Consider the following 17,286-nt stretch of genomic DNA (forward strand, 5'->3'; position numbering starts at 1 on the left):
TGCCTGTTTCTTTTGGGGAGAGTTCATCTTCTGGTGCGTATCAGAGGCGCCGGCGCGAGCGAGCGTGACCACGATCCTCTTTAACAAAACATTCAGATATCACTGGGTTCCTCCAACTTACTTCAAACATGTCAAACACATGATTGTATCCTCTCTGCTCAGAATAAACCATTTCATATTAGCGCTGCGACCCCGCCCACCCCCCGCGTGCCAGGCTGAGCCAAACGCTCCACCTGCGAAGACGCGTGAGATTTGAGTCGAAACGCGCAACTGCGTCAATAATATTATTTTAAAATGAGTCGCGTGTCTGAAATCAATCAATCATCCAATCAAAGAACGCGTTGAGATCCTTCTTATGCTCGTTACTTAAATCAGAAAACACAAATCATTGATAAAGTGAATGTCCGCTGTTTAAATTGAGTCAAAAATACAGTTTAAAACTCCAAAAGGCGTAAGAGCTTTGGCCGGACTCTGAGTTCAGCTGGAGAGCTTTCTGGGCCCGGAGTGGATTTTGGGGACTTGCTGTGCGCCTGTTCACGTGAATAGCTCCTTTAATCAGGCTGACACAGAGCAAGGAGGACGCGGATGGTTGCACTTGTTTAGAAGTTGCTGGTGAAGATTTCTAAAGATTTATTGAGGGGGCGTTTAATGATCATTTTAAGGACGTGAATACAAATTATGCAGTAAAATCTGTGCGTAATGGATGGACGCGCTCTCTCTTTAAATGACCAAAACAGAGGTTTCACTTTTGCACGTTTCTTACGCTGTGCCTGAACAAAAGCCTGTTCTGGCAGAATGAACAGTTTGTCCATAGTTTCATATTATTGATTTAGTGTAGCCTGCTCAACTTTCAGCTGCAGGCTTTTTCATATTTCATAACACATACGAATTACTTGTCTTCAAAAAACAAATAATGTAATTAAATATGTTGTTTAAATCTATTTAATAATTACATAGATTAGTCTGGCTCAACACAAGGCAACACGTCATTTCATTTTCTCAAGTTCTTTAATAGTTTGAACAAACCAAAAGAGAGCATCAGAAGAATTTAAAACAGACATTTCAGTAAAAATAAGACAAACCAATGGAACATTTGTGCATTGTAAATTCTGCTTTTTGCAATGTACAAATGTTTTTTCCCCCACAAATGCCTTTTTCTTAGTTCATATTAAGCATCTACCAATGAAACTTGTTACATTGTTTCAGATTTGGTTGCTCTTACTTCTTTAATTCCATTCACATATGGCTTGCTGGTTATTATTAAAAACACTGAGAAGTATGTTGTTTATTCCTAAGGCAACAATATACAAATTACAGCAGGAAAAAAGAACCGATCGAGGTTCGTAGCTAAAAAGATGAAAGATGAGCAATGGTATCTACAAACAAAACTCATCAAATCAAATAATAAGCCAATGTCTTTGCTCAAACCTGGAGAGATCCGAATCAAATTAAAAGGAAATTAGGCCTGCAACCATCCGCCACAGTTGTCTCATTACAGCGGAAAGATAATCCACAAAAGCCTTAAACCATACACACAGTGGGCAGGAGAGGCACAAGCGCACAGCGGAAAAAGTTAAACAAGGAACTATTTGAAGTACAAAATACATATTTGAGAATGTGTCTTAGGTATCACAAGATTTACTATTCAGTTGGAGATTTACACATGTCGTGAAATATAGTCCATTTAACCTTGAGTGTTTCATAAACCTGCCTTATGGAAAAAGTGTTTGTCACAAAGTCCGATTATGAGCAGAGTTTTGCATTGCCAGGTCTAAATGAACGAAAAATAAGGGGTAGAATAGATCGTTTATACTTATACAGCATCTAAGGAAATATCACTCAGGCTTAGAATAATATTAAGATCTTGGATTTCCTGACATGTGTAAGGCGATATAGTGGATATAGTGGGGATTTATGAGGGCTGCGAGCTGACTTCTGGCTCCTGTAAAAATGAGATATCTCTCAGAGCTATTTTGATGCTTGACTTTAAGTGATTTTAAATATGCTTCATGCTTGTGATGTTTTCATATGCAGCAAAGGATGGGCTTGTTTTATTTGTTTCATCACATTCAATAAGCTCCACACATCAATAACGCAGAGAGCAAATTGAAGAAATATATATATTATTAATCCAAGAGAGATGGACTTTCACATTCTATACTTAGGACAGTGAAATAAATCAGATCGTATGGGCTTACCTTACCAACGATTAGAGAACTGCATCTGAAGTTTGCATATGTGAATAAAAAACTCTTTAAATCATACTTTTAATTACAGGAAAGTTATAAAATTACAAAATTTGGAGATTAATTAAAAAGTATAAATAGTGGTGTGGTAAAACTTTACGTAATGAAAACAAATATATATATTTTGTAATTGTAGTGAACAGAGAACCCTGACAAAGCAGTAACCTTTTTGTGAATACTGGGACTGAGAATAATTATAAAATACAGACGATGTAATGATATCAATACAAAAATTAAATAATGTAGAAAAAAAGGCTGATGTTTGCCTTTTACAAAATGTCAGGTTTTAAAATCTATGATTACTAAAAATGTGAAACATTTAATAAATTAAAAATGTATTTTTTTGCAGACAAATTAAATTGTTTGGGATAAGACATTTCATAATGGGGTATTTGAGTACCAGAAACTAAAGTTGCATTGATATTGGTGGAACAGAGCGCAGCAGTGGACCTCCAGTGAAGAGCAGGCGTTAGGACCAGGAGGATGGTGAGAGTATTTCAGACGGAGGGCACGAAGGCCATTAGCTCAGTTCAGTGTGATGTCAGGACAATTAGAGGTGCACACCGGCGCACAGTGCATAGTGGCTGTCAGCCTTAATCTCTACTGCTCCGGTCCGCGGACGCAGCTAGGCCACAGCCCACGGGAAGCACTAACACTTCAGGTTCATATTGCTTTGACAGTCGCACTCAACTAGAGGTAATGCAAAACGTTATTGTGATTTATACATGATATACTCTTTGCTCTCACATCAGCAAGATGAGCTTGGAGCCAGGGCGACATTCAAGGAAAATATAGAGGTCATGGGAAAGAATAGAAATGTAAGGTGTATTTCTTTGTTCAATCTTAATCCGAAACCCAGCCCTCCCAGTCCATTGTTGTTGATCTTCTACAAATCCTGGTGTTTGCTTTTGTGAGCTCCGCTGCGTGTGGTAACAATGTTGGAGGTCTCTTGTGACTCTTCGTACTCCAGCGCCTCTACGACCTCATTGAAGAAGCGAAAGATGGAGTCAAAACTCATCCAAGAAGTCAGCTCATGCTTCTCTGTGCCTGTGTACACACAACCACAAAGACAATATTAGAATGACAAATGGGAGAGAATTTATAGAAAAATATTTGGGTTGCATCCACCAATTGTATATTAATAGTATCCAACACAACACATGGTATATATAAATATAAACATATAAATATATAAATATAGATACATATATAAACAAATAAATATATACCCAGAGGAATCGAATATATATATATATATATATATATAAGGGTAATATAGGGTAATATATATAGATATCATCTCTTGACCATGCAATCCAGAGGAATCATGAGAGCCATCAGGGCCTCTGACCCATCAGCCCAATGGGAAGGATTTAATATGTTATCCAAGCGGATACCTGAAAATCAACACCGACGCATGCCCGTCTTTCCATTTCAGAGGTTCGAACAAAACCAGAGTTATGCACAATAGGCTCCCTAAGCAAAACCAGTGGAGCGGTAGTCATTCATTCTAAAGGGCTGATTGAGGAAAGTGAAGACAGAGCTGGAGAGAGGCTGCAGCGGGCGGCCGTATCAGGTGGTCCGACAGTGGTACACAGGACGCAGGAGTGCTGGGTTTCCCTGTGACCTCCTCTGGGTTAGCTTGTTCCCAAGTTGGGGTCACACTGGAGCTTGAAATCTGGTACATTCGCCTCAGGTTCCTGTCTGCATCAGGGGTTACCGTATCACTGGGCAGCCCTTTGGTTGGATAGGTTGCACACTCAAAGGCCGTTTTTATGTTCACCCAGTGTGCCAGCTAAACCAATGTGCCATTGAACACCTCGCCTGTCATTGGACAGTTTTTTTATAAGAATGCTTGGGGCTAAAGCTTGTCCATGTACCATAACCAGCAATTTATAATCTGCAAAATGCTAACAGATAACGTCTTAGCTTTGGCTATCATTTCAGACACTTGGCAAGACCAGTAAAAAGCAGCCAAACCAAGAAACCTTCATGCTTCCTAAAAGTGGTGTAGGGTTGATACAAGATGGAAGATAAGTAAACCATACACCAGATAAAATCCTCTGAACATTTTGTTACAGCTTGTGGTTCGGACAGCATTTATAGTAGAGATAATGTTATTCATCTGTCCTTTTGTGCATTTACTAGAAAGATTAGAAAGAAATATTCCTACCATATATATGTATATGTATCTATATATATATATCTATATCTATATCTATATCTATATCTATATATATATATATAAAATCTAGAATACTATGGAATGGAATATATATTGAAACATTTTTAAAGTTGCTTTATAGTAATACAATAACACATTTAGGATAGCCAGTAGGTTTTGATAGACACTGCTAGCAAATAAAATGTGACCTTTACCAAAAGGCCTTTTAGAACTTGCCCAGACTTTTATTCACTGGATTTTCCTTCCTTCCTCCCTTTCTCTCTCTGCTCAGCATATGTGGTGCAGGCTATAAAAAGATAGACTAGAAGGCCGCAGGGATACAATTAGGAAGCACCTTAGAGGGTCTGCTGCCATAGTCGGGCCTCGGCTGACCAGCGCACTGACCTATGTTTATTAGATTGACCCCTGCCTGAGCGCATTAATGGAGATAGTGTGTTTCCGTGGAGGGTTGTGGCTAATGTTGCTTTTTAGTCGATGCGGGTCCAATCGTGGTTTTCTGTATTTGTGTGTGTGTCATTTGTGTGTCCAAGTATGTAAGGAGGGATTTCGATCATGGAGAGATAAGGGACTTTTTCTCAAAGCTATAAAGCCAATGGACTTCTGTTATGCGCCTTGGGTCAAATTTACTGGCCTGGCAATCACAAGAGTCAATAACCTCGCACTCCTGGTAACGGCGCTACCTGTGTCAAGCTCAACATAACACCCATTCCAGGGAAACAAAGACACCGCCCTCTCAGACCTCTAATCTATCATTTATATCCAATTTGAGGCGGGTCTGATCCTTTTTCCATCACCTCCTCCTGCTTCATACACTCTCCCTTGCCTTTTGCCTCATCAGTCTCTCACTTTTTTACTTGTATTTTCTTGTCTTGTTTTCCTCTCTGTTGCAGAAAGCGATCAATGCCGCAGTGCTCTGCCGTTCACCCTGAACTGGCGGTGAACTTCTTCGGAGCGCCGCCAGCCTCGCTGTGCTCTCTCCACCCGGCATATCCCATCTCCCATCGCGGTTCGGGGTCACCAGGGGGGCGTCTCTGTGCCAATATGCAGATGAGTCCGTGGCCCTGCAATGACTCGGGACGTGAAGCTCCGCCCACCTCTGTACCGCGGATGGTTTTGGGGGGAAAAGTAAAAGGCGTTTATTCCCCCCAACGTACATTCCCACACATCCACTGCTTGCACTCTCAGACTCTAAATAGACCCTTAGCAGCCATACGTCCTCCCCAACCGTTAATAGCCAAAGTGTGCTGAACCTAATGGAGGTTGTCAAAGCTAAGAGCGCTGATTTAGAGGGAGAAGATCCAATGACCAGGTTTCACTAGGCACTAAAGGCGAAAAGAGAAAGGGCGAGAGAGCATTACCTCAGCTGTGCCACAAATCAAAGTAATATCTTTAAAAGATGCCACGATCGATGGGGTGACTTCTGGCTCCATCTTGCGTGTAAAGTGAAACCATTAACAGACCATGAGCAGTACTTTATCCACAGCTAAATGGAATAAAACAAACTTTGATGTTGTTTTTAGGTTTAGACCATTAAGTGCTGTTACTGTTTTTAGTACTTTTTATTTAGTTGATTATTTCTATAGCACATTTACAACACAAGCTGTCTAAAGACACGTGCATAAAATAGAAAACATATAAAACAGTACACATAATAATACAAAAATAATACAAAAAATTAAAAATAAAGGTACAGGTGCGAAATATAGACATTTAGATTCTCTTGTGAATGTTGTTTTGGAGATCCAGAACAGTTTCTGGTAAAAAAAAATATATATATTTCAAAAAGCGCTAATTAAAAAGAAAAAGTTATATTGTAAACTTTCAAATAAGGGTAAAAGGTGATAATTATGTACTTCCATGATTCATTTTTACAGATTTTTAACATTTGTTTGATAATTAAACCTCAAGTAATATGTTTAAAGACTTGTTTTAACACATTTTTGTTTGACATTATATATAAAAAAATATGGAGATGTTAATTTGTGTCAATATTAGACGCTGTGTGCTTCTATATCTCCACTACTGCTAAAACTACATTTGTTTTTAACTTCAACTGTACTTCCACAACTTTGGCTGTTTGTTTCCATCTCTCCTCTTTGCCACCAAGGTCAACAACAATAGTTTTTGTTCAGCGCATTCAGAGCAAATGAAGCTCAATACATTTTTTACAGTGCACTTTTAGTAATTGTGATCCATTAGACTTTTAAATAAAGCGAGCACTCAAGGCCTATTGTGTGTGCGTGTGTTTTCTTGTAAATTATCCTGAGCTAATTTTAATGCAATCACGGTAATTTCATTAATGCAATCAACTATAAACAGAATTATGTTCCGCGTTCATTGCAATAATATATTATTGTAAGCTCCATAACGCTGAATATTGTCATGGGAAATAATAAATATTTAAAAAAAAATCATGCTAACAGTGTGGTTAACGGTGAACAATTAGAGCAAAGGGGCCCATAATGGCTGGCACACGCGCACATGTCGATAGTAATATATCAATGGAAAGTAGCAGGGCAGGGTGAGTAGTGAAAGCTCCCCTTGTGTGGCTGTCCTGCCCCTCACCTCTGGCCTGTGCTTGACCACTGTGTGTAGTCTGTCTGCCCAGCGCCTCATCATGTGACAGAGACCATTTGATCCGGCACATTCAGCCTCTCTCTCAGCCACTTTCAAGGTAATGCGACAGTTTGATATTGTGCACGTTTCAATGGTTTCTATATGCTCATGAAAAAGGTACCAAAAAGAAGTATGTGAGTTCTACTTATGTACTGAATATTTGCCACAACATAATACATCAGGAGGCAAAACATGTACAAAGCTTTTTATTCATGTTTACACTGCTTCTAAGGTTATAAACTGCAGCTATTGACATAAGAAAAACTCACAATGCGGAGGAAAAAAAAGGTAAAATTGAGTGAAGTAGGTTTCTTTTCACACCTTTAAAATGCACTAACATTTTAAAACTACAACTAAATTTTAAGGCTGCAACAAATACTAGTACAAGTACTTGAATAGTCTAGCAAGTATTTTACTTTTGCTTAATCGATTAGTTGTTTAGACTGAGACAAGCCAGTGAAGATGAGATTTTTACTACATTTTCCCCAGATAAAGTTGAACTTAATCCATTTGAGGACGTCCTGGGGGAGAATAGTTTCAGACAAAAGGGTGTTTTTCATTTTAAACTCAGATTTCCCCTCTGTCTGAGTAATAAAACCTCTTCTCTGAGCCCATGGCATGTTTTGGAGTCCGTGTATAGACCAGATAACGATTATTCGATTACTTCATTAGTTGACAGCTATTTCTATAATCGATTATTTGCTATTAACCAATTAACTTGTTGCAGCCCTAAAACATATATTATTATCTTATCTTATTAAGGAAAAAGAGACTATTTATTTGTGAATTGGTTCAACTTGAAAACCTAATTCAACACATGAAAACTAAAATGTGTATCCACCCTAAAATATTCTTTTCCTACCATGAGATACATGAGTAAAAGTATCAAGTTACTTTCCACCGGAGCAGGAAACAAAATGTATGCAAAAAGAAAACTCAAAACGTCCCCCAGCTCCACCACTGTAGTTGTTTTATCAAAGGAACAGTGGAGTTTGAATACAAAGGGAACATGGAAAACCCTCCATAGCTATGGGCCATGCTTTCTTCCTGGTGCACCAAACACGACATGGTGTTACAAATAGTAATCACCTCTGATTGTCACAAATTTCCAAACAAACGATAGGTGACTGTACCGCCAAAGTGATGCCTCGAGTGATACTCCCACAGAAAGCTTAAATCAAAGCATGCTGTCTATAATTAGCTTCCATCTGGGCTACATTATTTAAAGCCTCACCAGTTAATTGCTTGTGTACAAATGGCCTATTTTACTTGAATCAAACTCTTCTTTTGCGTTTTCATAATTATGCTGATGTGAGAGGGGCATATTTCTTCACTTCATTTATAACACAAATACATGTTCAATTTTTTAAGAGAACTCCCAGGCAAGAAAGTGTACAATTATCATGTGCAAATAGAATTTCTCGAAACAATGATGCGAGTGCTTAATCAAATATAGTGACTTTTGGGTTAAACATTTAATGAGCTTCAATTAAAAAAAAAAGGCGATATCATCAGAATGTGATCAGTGCAAAAACAGACTCCACCTCAGAGTTAATACGCATGCTATTATTGCTTGTGGATGTAAACATTTTCTAATTTCCTCTTGTCAAAGTTTTCATCAAAAATCTATCAGGCAGCATGTCTTCTTATCGATTTTGGAGGGACGGAAACCTAAGCTTTTGTTTTATCTTGATGTGGGGCAGTGCATTGTGGGCCCTGGCTGGTGTAACCTTAACTAGACTGCTGTTTTGTGGAAACTATCTCGTGCATGGATCTACGGCGGGGAATCGCTATCTGTATCCTGGTTGTCAGACGATCGGATTTCCGCCTGCCTCTCTCCGATATTAGATGATCCCTGTCGGTTTGTGTGTCCGTGTGCGCCGCCTGTAACACTTCTCATTGTGTTACCTATCCATATGGAAGCCAGTTATATGTGTGTTGTCATCTGCTTTGCACGGACATGCGAAAAGGTCAACAATGTCATTTTATCCCTGGTGGTTGACGGTTGGAGGAGGGCAGGACACGTTGCCACTGGAGACGGGGTCAGAGGGAGCCAATCAAGTGACGGGAGCTCAGCCAAACTGCCAACAGCAACTTTCACTGCAGCAACCAAATATGGAGATGTCAAAACATGAATTAAATTGAACTTCATGCACCTTGTCCACCGACGTCCCGAGCGCATTTTACCACAGGTGAGGTCAGCCGGGTGACAGTCAGCGTCAAGAAATATGAACGTACTCAAACAAGGTCTTATAGAAGTTATGCTACTGCAAAATACTGCCAGTACTGAGGGTTAAGCGCCTAGCAACTGTGAGCAACACAATAACATATTCTTGTCCCTTTTCCTTGCCTACTTTCTGAAAAGTAGACAAGGAAAGTTTCTTTAAGAAGCACAGTCTGAACTCAGTGATTTGACGTAACTGGCCTCATAATCTTAATGAATCCATAAAACAAACCTAACTATATGACATATAATGACATTTAAATATTTTACAAAGTATGGCACTCAATGTAAAACAATGCAGTGTTTGATGCTACAAATATAAATAGCATAGTTTTTTGGTTTTAATTAAATACGACTACCACAACTGCCCTTCCTTGATTACAAAATATTATGACAGGACGCGGCACCTTCCAACAGCTTTAATTATTTGACCAAATATCAAAGCTCAAAACTCATTACATATCCAAAGATGTGGGACTTGAATCAGTAGCTACAGGGGCAGCTTTTGGGATTATTTTGGGAACATTTAAATAAATGCAAATGCAACATCAAGATTTGTTTCCACTCAGAGTAGGTATTTGAAAGAGCGGTTCTAAATGAAATGTAATAAATCCAAGAGGGGAAAAACTTGTGAGTCCAAGTGCTCTATACAAAGCATGGCACTCTTGCCCCTTCATCTATCCTTCCCCATTTGCAGCCTCTCCACCTAGACACCGAGACTACCCTGAGTGCTTTTTATTTTAACGTGAATGAGTGGCCTTGGCTGTCATAAAGGACCCTCGCCTTTATAGACTTGGAGCGCAGTATTTACAAGATAACCCTGGTGCAAGGACAGCGCTGGCTATTTGATACCAGTGTCACACACCCCTCTGTTCATCAGAGAAAATTCAAAGCTCCAACATGATGCCCTTGTCTGCATCAGGACCTCTATGTGTCAGTTGTTTCACCATTTTCTACTAAAACCACAGAGACAGAAATGCCAGAGACACTGTGTAAACTGTATGAAAACACTAAATCTCAGCAATGTTACAATTAACTATGAAATAGGAACAGTATAAACAAAATTAATATTGGCGATGATATTGAAGGTAATCAGTACAATTTTAATAAATATAATGTATGACAGGGGGGCAACTGAAAGACAGATGGAGTGATCTCTCTCTCTGTGTGTGAGTGCGTGTGTGTGTGTGTGCGTGCGTGCGCGTGTGTGTGCACGTGCGTGCGTGCGCGTGTGGATGTGTGTGTGCGTGCGTGTGTGCGTGTGTGTGGATGTGTGCGTGTGTGTGTGTATGCGTGTGTGTGTGTGTGTATGCGTGCGTGTGGATGTGTGCGTGTGTGTATGCGTGTGTGTGGATGTGTGTGTGTGTGTGTGTATGCGTGTGTGTGCATGCGTGTGTGTGTGTGCGTGCGTGCGTGCGTGTGTGTGTGCGCGTGTGTGCATGCGTGTGTGTGCATGCGTGTGTGTGTGCATGCGTGTGTGTGTGTGTGTGTGCATGCGTGTGTGTGTGTGTGCATGCGTGTGTGTGTGCGTGTGTGTGTGTGTGTGCGTGCGTAGAGGGGCTCTGTTGCCACCCAGACATTAGCACTGTAAACAGTGCGGGCCTCCTTCAATGTCCAGGCCTTTTGTTGTTGCTGCATCACCATTGGTCAGAGCTTAAATGGCAAACACTTGGGGGCTGCTAGCTCGCCTGACACGGTTTTGTTTTTGCCCTATTGAGGGCCAATGGAGAGCTTCTGTTTCTATGCCCAGGCACAATGTGTCTCAAAAGCAGTGCGGATGAAAAGAGAGGCCCTCACAAAAACTGTCTATTACTGCATTGGAGGCACTGCATGCATGCATATATATGTATATGTGCCGACATAAGCACAAGCACATACACACTGACGCCTCGACGAGGAGCAGAGGCCAACAACCCAAAGACTCTGGTGGTGAAGGAGAACAGACACGCAATCATATGATCAATACAGTCTGTTCAACACAAGCGCACAAACATATGCAACACACACAACACACACTACTCCATTTATGTATCACATAAACATGCAACTCCTGTGCCCTATAGAAGACAACTCTGTAACCTCTTCAAAACAATGCAATACATGACTAGCATACACAAATGCAGAGGTCTGCTACATCACAATGTCTGAGAGAAGAGAAGCAGCTGAGGAAGAGGAGAATTTCCATCATAGACGGCCTTGAATCTCACCAGCAGTGTCATATTATGAAAAGCAGATGTGTGTATGTATGAAAACATATTATGCTGTAGTAGTTGTACAAATTACAATCGAAAAAAGCACTATTCCTCAGTAGTATGACAAAGGCCCACAGCACTGCAATCTCCAGACTAAGTAGTGGACTGAACATTCATTTTCAAAAGCTGTAGTAAATTTCACTTCTTTTATGAGCTACTTGTCACATGACCTTGTTATGGCATACATTGTGAGGCACTTTAAGTGTGTTGGGTAGAGGACAGTGGAGTAAAGGTCAGAGCCAGGCCAGAGGTGGTGATGGAAGAGTAGGTGCTGAGGCGGGCCAGGTCTGAAATAGATCACTTAAGGGAACAAAGTGTAATTAATGGGTCGCCACAGATAAGAGGGCTCTGCTCCTATCGGGGAATGTGCTAATGGAGTTGACACACACTCAACAAGATCAGTGGACAACATTTATATGTGAGACTGTATGTCAGTAAATGTGTCTATGTTGTTGTTTTTGTGAGCACAAAGTGAGTAATGAAGTCAAGTGGCAGATAAACATGTTTTCTCCAGTCTTCAGACAAACTCCGTCAACAAGAAAGAATCAACTACAAAATATGTGAGCCAGTCTAGGTAACTCCCATCAAACATGATAGATGTTATTACACTGTGAGCCTAGACACCTTCACAATGTGCTTGTTTACGGAGAGCAAGAGGAAATGGCCTGGTCAAGAGGGTGTCAGACCTGAGGTGTTCTAAGAGAAGCAAAGTGACACGAGCCTCTCCTTAAACTTCCTGTCTGCATGTGTCTCTGCGTCAGTGCAACCGGACTGGAGCCACCGAGCTGGAGACGCCTGTGCATGTGTGGCAGCAAACAGTTACACATTGGAGTCTGGCCTGAGGTCACTGTAAGTTTTGCCAAGCGCCCACGTGTGCCTGGACAGAAGAGATGGCCTGTGATGGACAGGCCAAGACAAAGAGGATTTCCCCTGTTTGTCTGAGAGAGCGGAACAGCCGCGTCAGAAGCACACGCAGGAGAAGGCTGTCTCCAGTACAGATTTCATGTGTGTGTTTGGGACAGAGGGAGGAGGTCAGCCGCTGGTGGGTTTGTGTATCCTGAGTGTGTGTCTGTTTCAGGGTCACAAACCCTGAGGCCATCTACTTCACTACTATGGTTTAGTCCAACAAGCCAAGGCCACATTAACACATTGCATGACTTAATAACAGAGACCTGTGGCTTGTTGAGAATACTGATTCACGTGAATAAAATAGACACATATTTCTGATGTTCATGGAAATAGCCCCCTAAAACAACGTGGCGGTCGCCTTGAGAAGTCAAAAATATATCAAATGTAGTACACGTAACAGTCCTTAAACACAGGGGCATGACCTCTGCACCAGCGAGCGGAGCCCAGCACCCAAAGAGAATCTTAAATCTTACTTTGTGTTTTTAACCCGGTCTGGGGTGAGCTAAATGTATTTGTATGAGTTTGTGTGTGTAAATGTGTCAGATGTAGCATCAGGAGATTAAATAGAAAGAAACGAGACTGCAATCTGTCAGGACAAGGGGAGAACATCTTCAAAGAGTCAACATCACAGTGGGGCGCACACACAAACACACTGCGGACCGTCCATTGCTCCCAGCATATCTACACTTTGTCCTTGGACTGTCTGAATACCACTGGAGGCAAGCATGATTTGAGAGAGCAAGTGGAAACGAGTGAGAGGTGAGAGATGCCGAGAAAGAACGAGCAGAATGAGAGAGGGAAGCCGAGGGAGAGAGCAGAGGCGCCCCTCAATGACATCTACACAGATAAGTCAATCTCCAGAGCTTCTTTTCTCTTGCTATCACTTTCCCAGGCACCACTGTTTCTACACGCACCAGAGTGTGTATTCACTTCAAGTATGTTTCAAGTGAGAGTGATGCCTGTTAAGACACGCATGGTGGAAGGCACAAAACAAGCATTTGGAAGATTAAGAATACTTAACCACCTGAATACTGATTAACCACACAAGAATATTTCCACTGGAAGAGGAAAAAATAAACAGGGAAAACTGAGTAAGATGTGACTTTTAGTTTATTGAAGAGATAAACCTTGATGGTGATTTAAGCAAGGTATAGTAGGATATGATAGCTGATGTCTTAAACCCTGACTGAAGGAGTTGGACAGGCTGGAAGAAAACAACAAAACAAAGCTTTGGGCCAGTGGCAGGTCAAAGTGTGAAGGGACTGTGGTTTGTGCCATCGCTGATCTAAAATGAGTGAATCCAAAGACAATGTTTAATATTTTCCTGGTTGTTTACTGCCCCGTGAGTTTAATACTTCTCTACTGCTCCAAGTACAATTGGAGTGCTCCAAATGTGTGAATGGGATCTAGATCCGTGTTTATTTGCATTTAGCCATCCTGTTCAAATCAAACTACCAGAGATTTGATTTTCCGAGATGCATGTAAACATAGTAGCTGTTATAAAGGCTCGTCCACACTTAACTGTGGTAAAGAGATAACCTTTTGATAAGCTCATTCCAGCCCAACTGTCTGCATTTGTTATCACAATATGCGAGTCAGAAAGAGAAGAATGATCTGTTCTGCGTGGTGGCGTCAGGTTGGAGAACCAAGTCTGGCCTTTTAACAGACTAAAGTAAAGAGATACCATGCTAATGAGAAAAAAGAGACAATATTTACAAGAATATTTACAAGAATAAAAGAAGAATGGACCGTAAAGCAGTACTAGAAAGCCCCCAAAATAGACATACTTCCACAACATCTTCCATCTTATTTTCTATGATTAAAATCTGACCAAGCAAGACTGGAATGTGGAAAAAATGCAACTTTGAGAAGGTGAAACAGTGTGTGAAGGAAGACAGCGGAGGAGATAAACTTGCTTGTGCCATAATTTAAACTGCAGAGGTCTTATAGTGCTCTGTTAACAATGTATAATTTATAACGCACAGTTCAAACGTGTCTTTATCTTCTCTCAGTGACTAAGTGATACGAGTTCTCTCTTTAGAGAAGCTCCCACATGCCCATCCTCTCCAGCCAGCTCTCACTTAAACAAACAAGTGGGATTTTGCACTGGTGTTCAACTACAGACTCCCCAGGGGCTGACGCAGAGCAGTAAACCTTTCCTAACCTCACTGTCATAACTGCCCAAGATACAAACTTAAAAGCATATAAACAACAATATACAGTATATATAGTTTAATTATTTCTTTAAAAATATTGGTCATGTTGTATTTTAATGCAGGATAAGGCTAAGGATAAGATTAATTGACTTAACTCGACTAAGAACAAACAATTTCTGATCGTCATCAATATATTTGGTTGATAGGGAAATCTACAACAGAAATAATAGTTTGACTAGTCATCTAATTGTAAAAAGAATCACTGACGAGTCGACAAGACACTTGGCTCTATAAAGGCCCACTGCTTAAGTTCAAAAGGGTGGTACACACATTTCAATATGTATAATGTAAATTTACAGCAATTAATAATCTGAATTTGTCTTTTCTCCACTATGTTTAAGATTGTATGTTTGACCAGACAGTTTTACATATTACCGTATTTTATAAAATTAGTTAAAATACATCTATTTTAGACACCAATTTCATGCTGCCCAGTCTTTCCATTTGTTCCTTTCATGATATTCCTTTTCTCTCCTTTGTCCGTCTACATAGTGTTTATGCTTGCAGAAAATTCCCTCTTAGTCTCTGGGGAAACAGTGTTTTTCTGTGCTCTGCGTGTCTCCTCTTCTTCCCTTGTATGTTCCCGGGCTGCAGAGTTTTCCTTCCCCGTGCAGCCTGCAGTGTGCTCTGTGTGCAGCTCTGTCCCATCAGGGAGCCCAGAGTGTGATGGTACAATATCCCCATCCAGAAGGAGTCTCCAGCCCTTCTCCCTGTGGATGCTCCTTTCTCTGCGCCGCCATGTCGGACTGCACCACACAATCCTCATCTACCGTCCCCTTTTATCTGTTGTTACTACCTCAATTACCCCCTCCTCGCACAACGTTTTATCCTTTCATATTTTATCTTCACATTTTAGCGCAGTGGCTGCAGTTGAGTAGTTGTAGTAGCATATCTATATTGTATTTAAGGTTTATAAAGAAAAGCATTTAATAAACTGAGAGGAACCTTGGACTAGTAGAAGCAGAGACAAGAAAGAATAAGGTGAGAACTGTTCCCTTGACCTGTCATTAATGGGCAAGGTCTCACGTTAATTAAGGCTCTTGTGCGTCCAGCAGTGGCTATTATGATTATGCTGCTCGTTGGAGATTAACATGGATGCTACAAAATCCATATAGAAATCCACTTTATTCAAGACCATTTCCTTTGTGTTGTCTAAAGGTTCATATCAGCATTAGGATACGTGAAGTATGAATCTATTCTTTGTGAGTGTTTTACCTGGTTTGAAGGAGATAATGAGGGAAAGAGGATGAGTTTTTGAGAGTATATTCTGATGTGAAAAGTGGTGATAAAGTACAAGGGTTAAGGCTAATTCACCTCACTCAGTAGTAATGCCCGTGGTTGAAGAGGGCACATTGTCCACTTGTTCTCCTGTGACCGCAGATGAGCAGGGACACATGATGTCAGAACCGGTGTGATGGAGAGTAATCACAAGGTGAAGAGGGATCTGACTGTCTGACAGCACAAAGCATACTCTGACAGTCTCGGTAACACAACTCTGGTGTAAATGATCAGAACGGGGAGCATAGAGGAAGAGCTGAGATTTCACATTTGGCCTCTCAGCACATACATGCGCACACACTCAGGCGCGCACACCCACACACCGACATGTCTAATAAGCGATTGATACAGCATGTTTGTTTGGGTGGAACTTGAACCTGTCTGTGCCCTGGGGTCTTGGCAGCAGGTGTTAGAGAGCAATCCCATGTACAGAGCAGAAACACCTGGGCTCTCGGCGCTGACACTCGCACGGTGCTGTCAGACAGTCCAGAGTGAAACTGACCCGGGAGCTGAGGGGGGCACACCTGTGTCTCTGACAGACCCTCCCATCACAACTTTGTCACACTGAATAATGTAAGGGTTGTTTTAACTGGCACTTCAGCCCACTTACAGCTCGGAGGGCAATAACTGTCAGTGACATGTAAGCTAATGGACTAAGGGGGCAAGAGGGCGTCAGGTGCTTTTACCTTTGTTAATGTCTGTGTGATTACTTTACATAGAACTCATTGTGACAATGATATGTGCAAAAGACAAAGAAAAAACACACAAGTAAGAAAATACTAACCTAGTTGACATAGAGAGAGCAGCTTTGCACTTAATTTCACTAAAGTCAGTCACACATACAGTATGATAAGCTGAGGCTCATAGGGTCGATATTTGGAGATTAGTTTCACTGAAGAAAAATAAGACTGATATCTTGAAGAGAAAGTGGGTTAAAAGAAATAAAAACAATGGAACTTGACACAAAAGGAAAACTGTTGCAAGTCAAATTGCAATCATCCAGGCACAATCTGTGCAGTTCAGATAGATGCGCCCGGGGAAATGGAAAAGGGAGGCCACTAGGCTTATGGGCCATGTCCTGCCCTCGACCTGCTAACGCTGGCACACCCTTTCTTGCTGCTGGCTAAATAAAAGGCCCCAGGGTGGGCCGGGCTGGGCGGCAGGAGAAACAGACACAGAGTCGGCATTACTCAGCTAATCTCATTAGGGAGGCAGCCCTGCCAAGCTGCCAGGGGTCAGCCAGAGTGCCACGTCACTCATCACACCTTTGGCACTCCCGCTGACCCCAGGACTTATGGCCAGGCGAGGTGAGGGGTATTAGGGCTGCGGTGAGAGCAAAGAGGGTGGCAGGCATCAAAGC

The 17,286-nt window shown here is 41.3% G+C and overlaps 1 protein-coding gene across 1 annotated transcript in view; it reads right to left on the reverse strand.

Annotated features, from left to right (window-relative positions):
* Window positions 1-1,234: 1,234 nt before the first annotated feature.
* The window catches only part of arb2a (ARB2 cotranscriptional regulator A), a 112,496-nt gene continuing 96,444 nt past the window's right edge, over window positions 1,235-17,286 (reverse strand). The window contains exon 11 of the mRNA XM_072432504.1: window positions 1,235-3,293. Coding sequence (XP_072288605.1) covers window positions 3,133-3,293 — 161 coding nt within the window. The 3' untranslated portion in view covers window positions 1,235-3,132. The remainder of the gene's footprint in view (window positions 3,294-17,286) is intronic.

This window comes from Eucyclogobius newberryi, unplaced genomic scaffold, assembly GCF_026437365.1.
Source record: "Eucyclogobius newberryi isolate DKJ021-1_F unplaced genomic scaffold, fEucNew1.0.hap1 SCAF_6, whole genome shotgun sequence".
Lineage (NCBI taxonomy): Eukaryota > Metazoa > Chordata > Actinopteri > Gobiiformes > Gobiidae > Eucyclogobius > Eucyclogobius newberryi.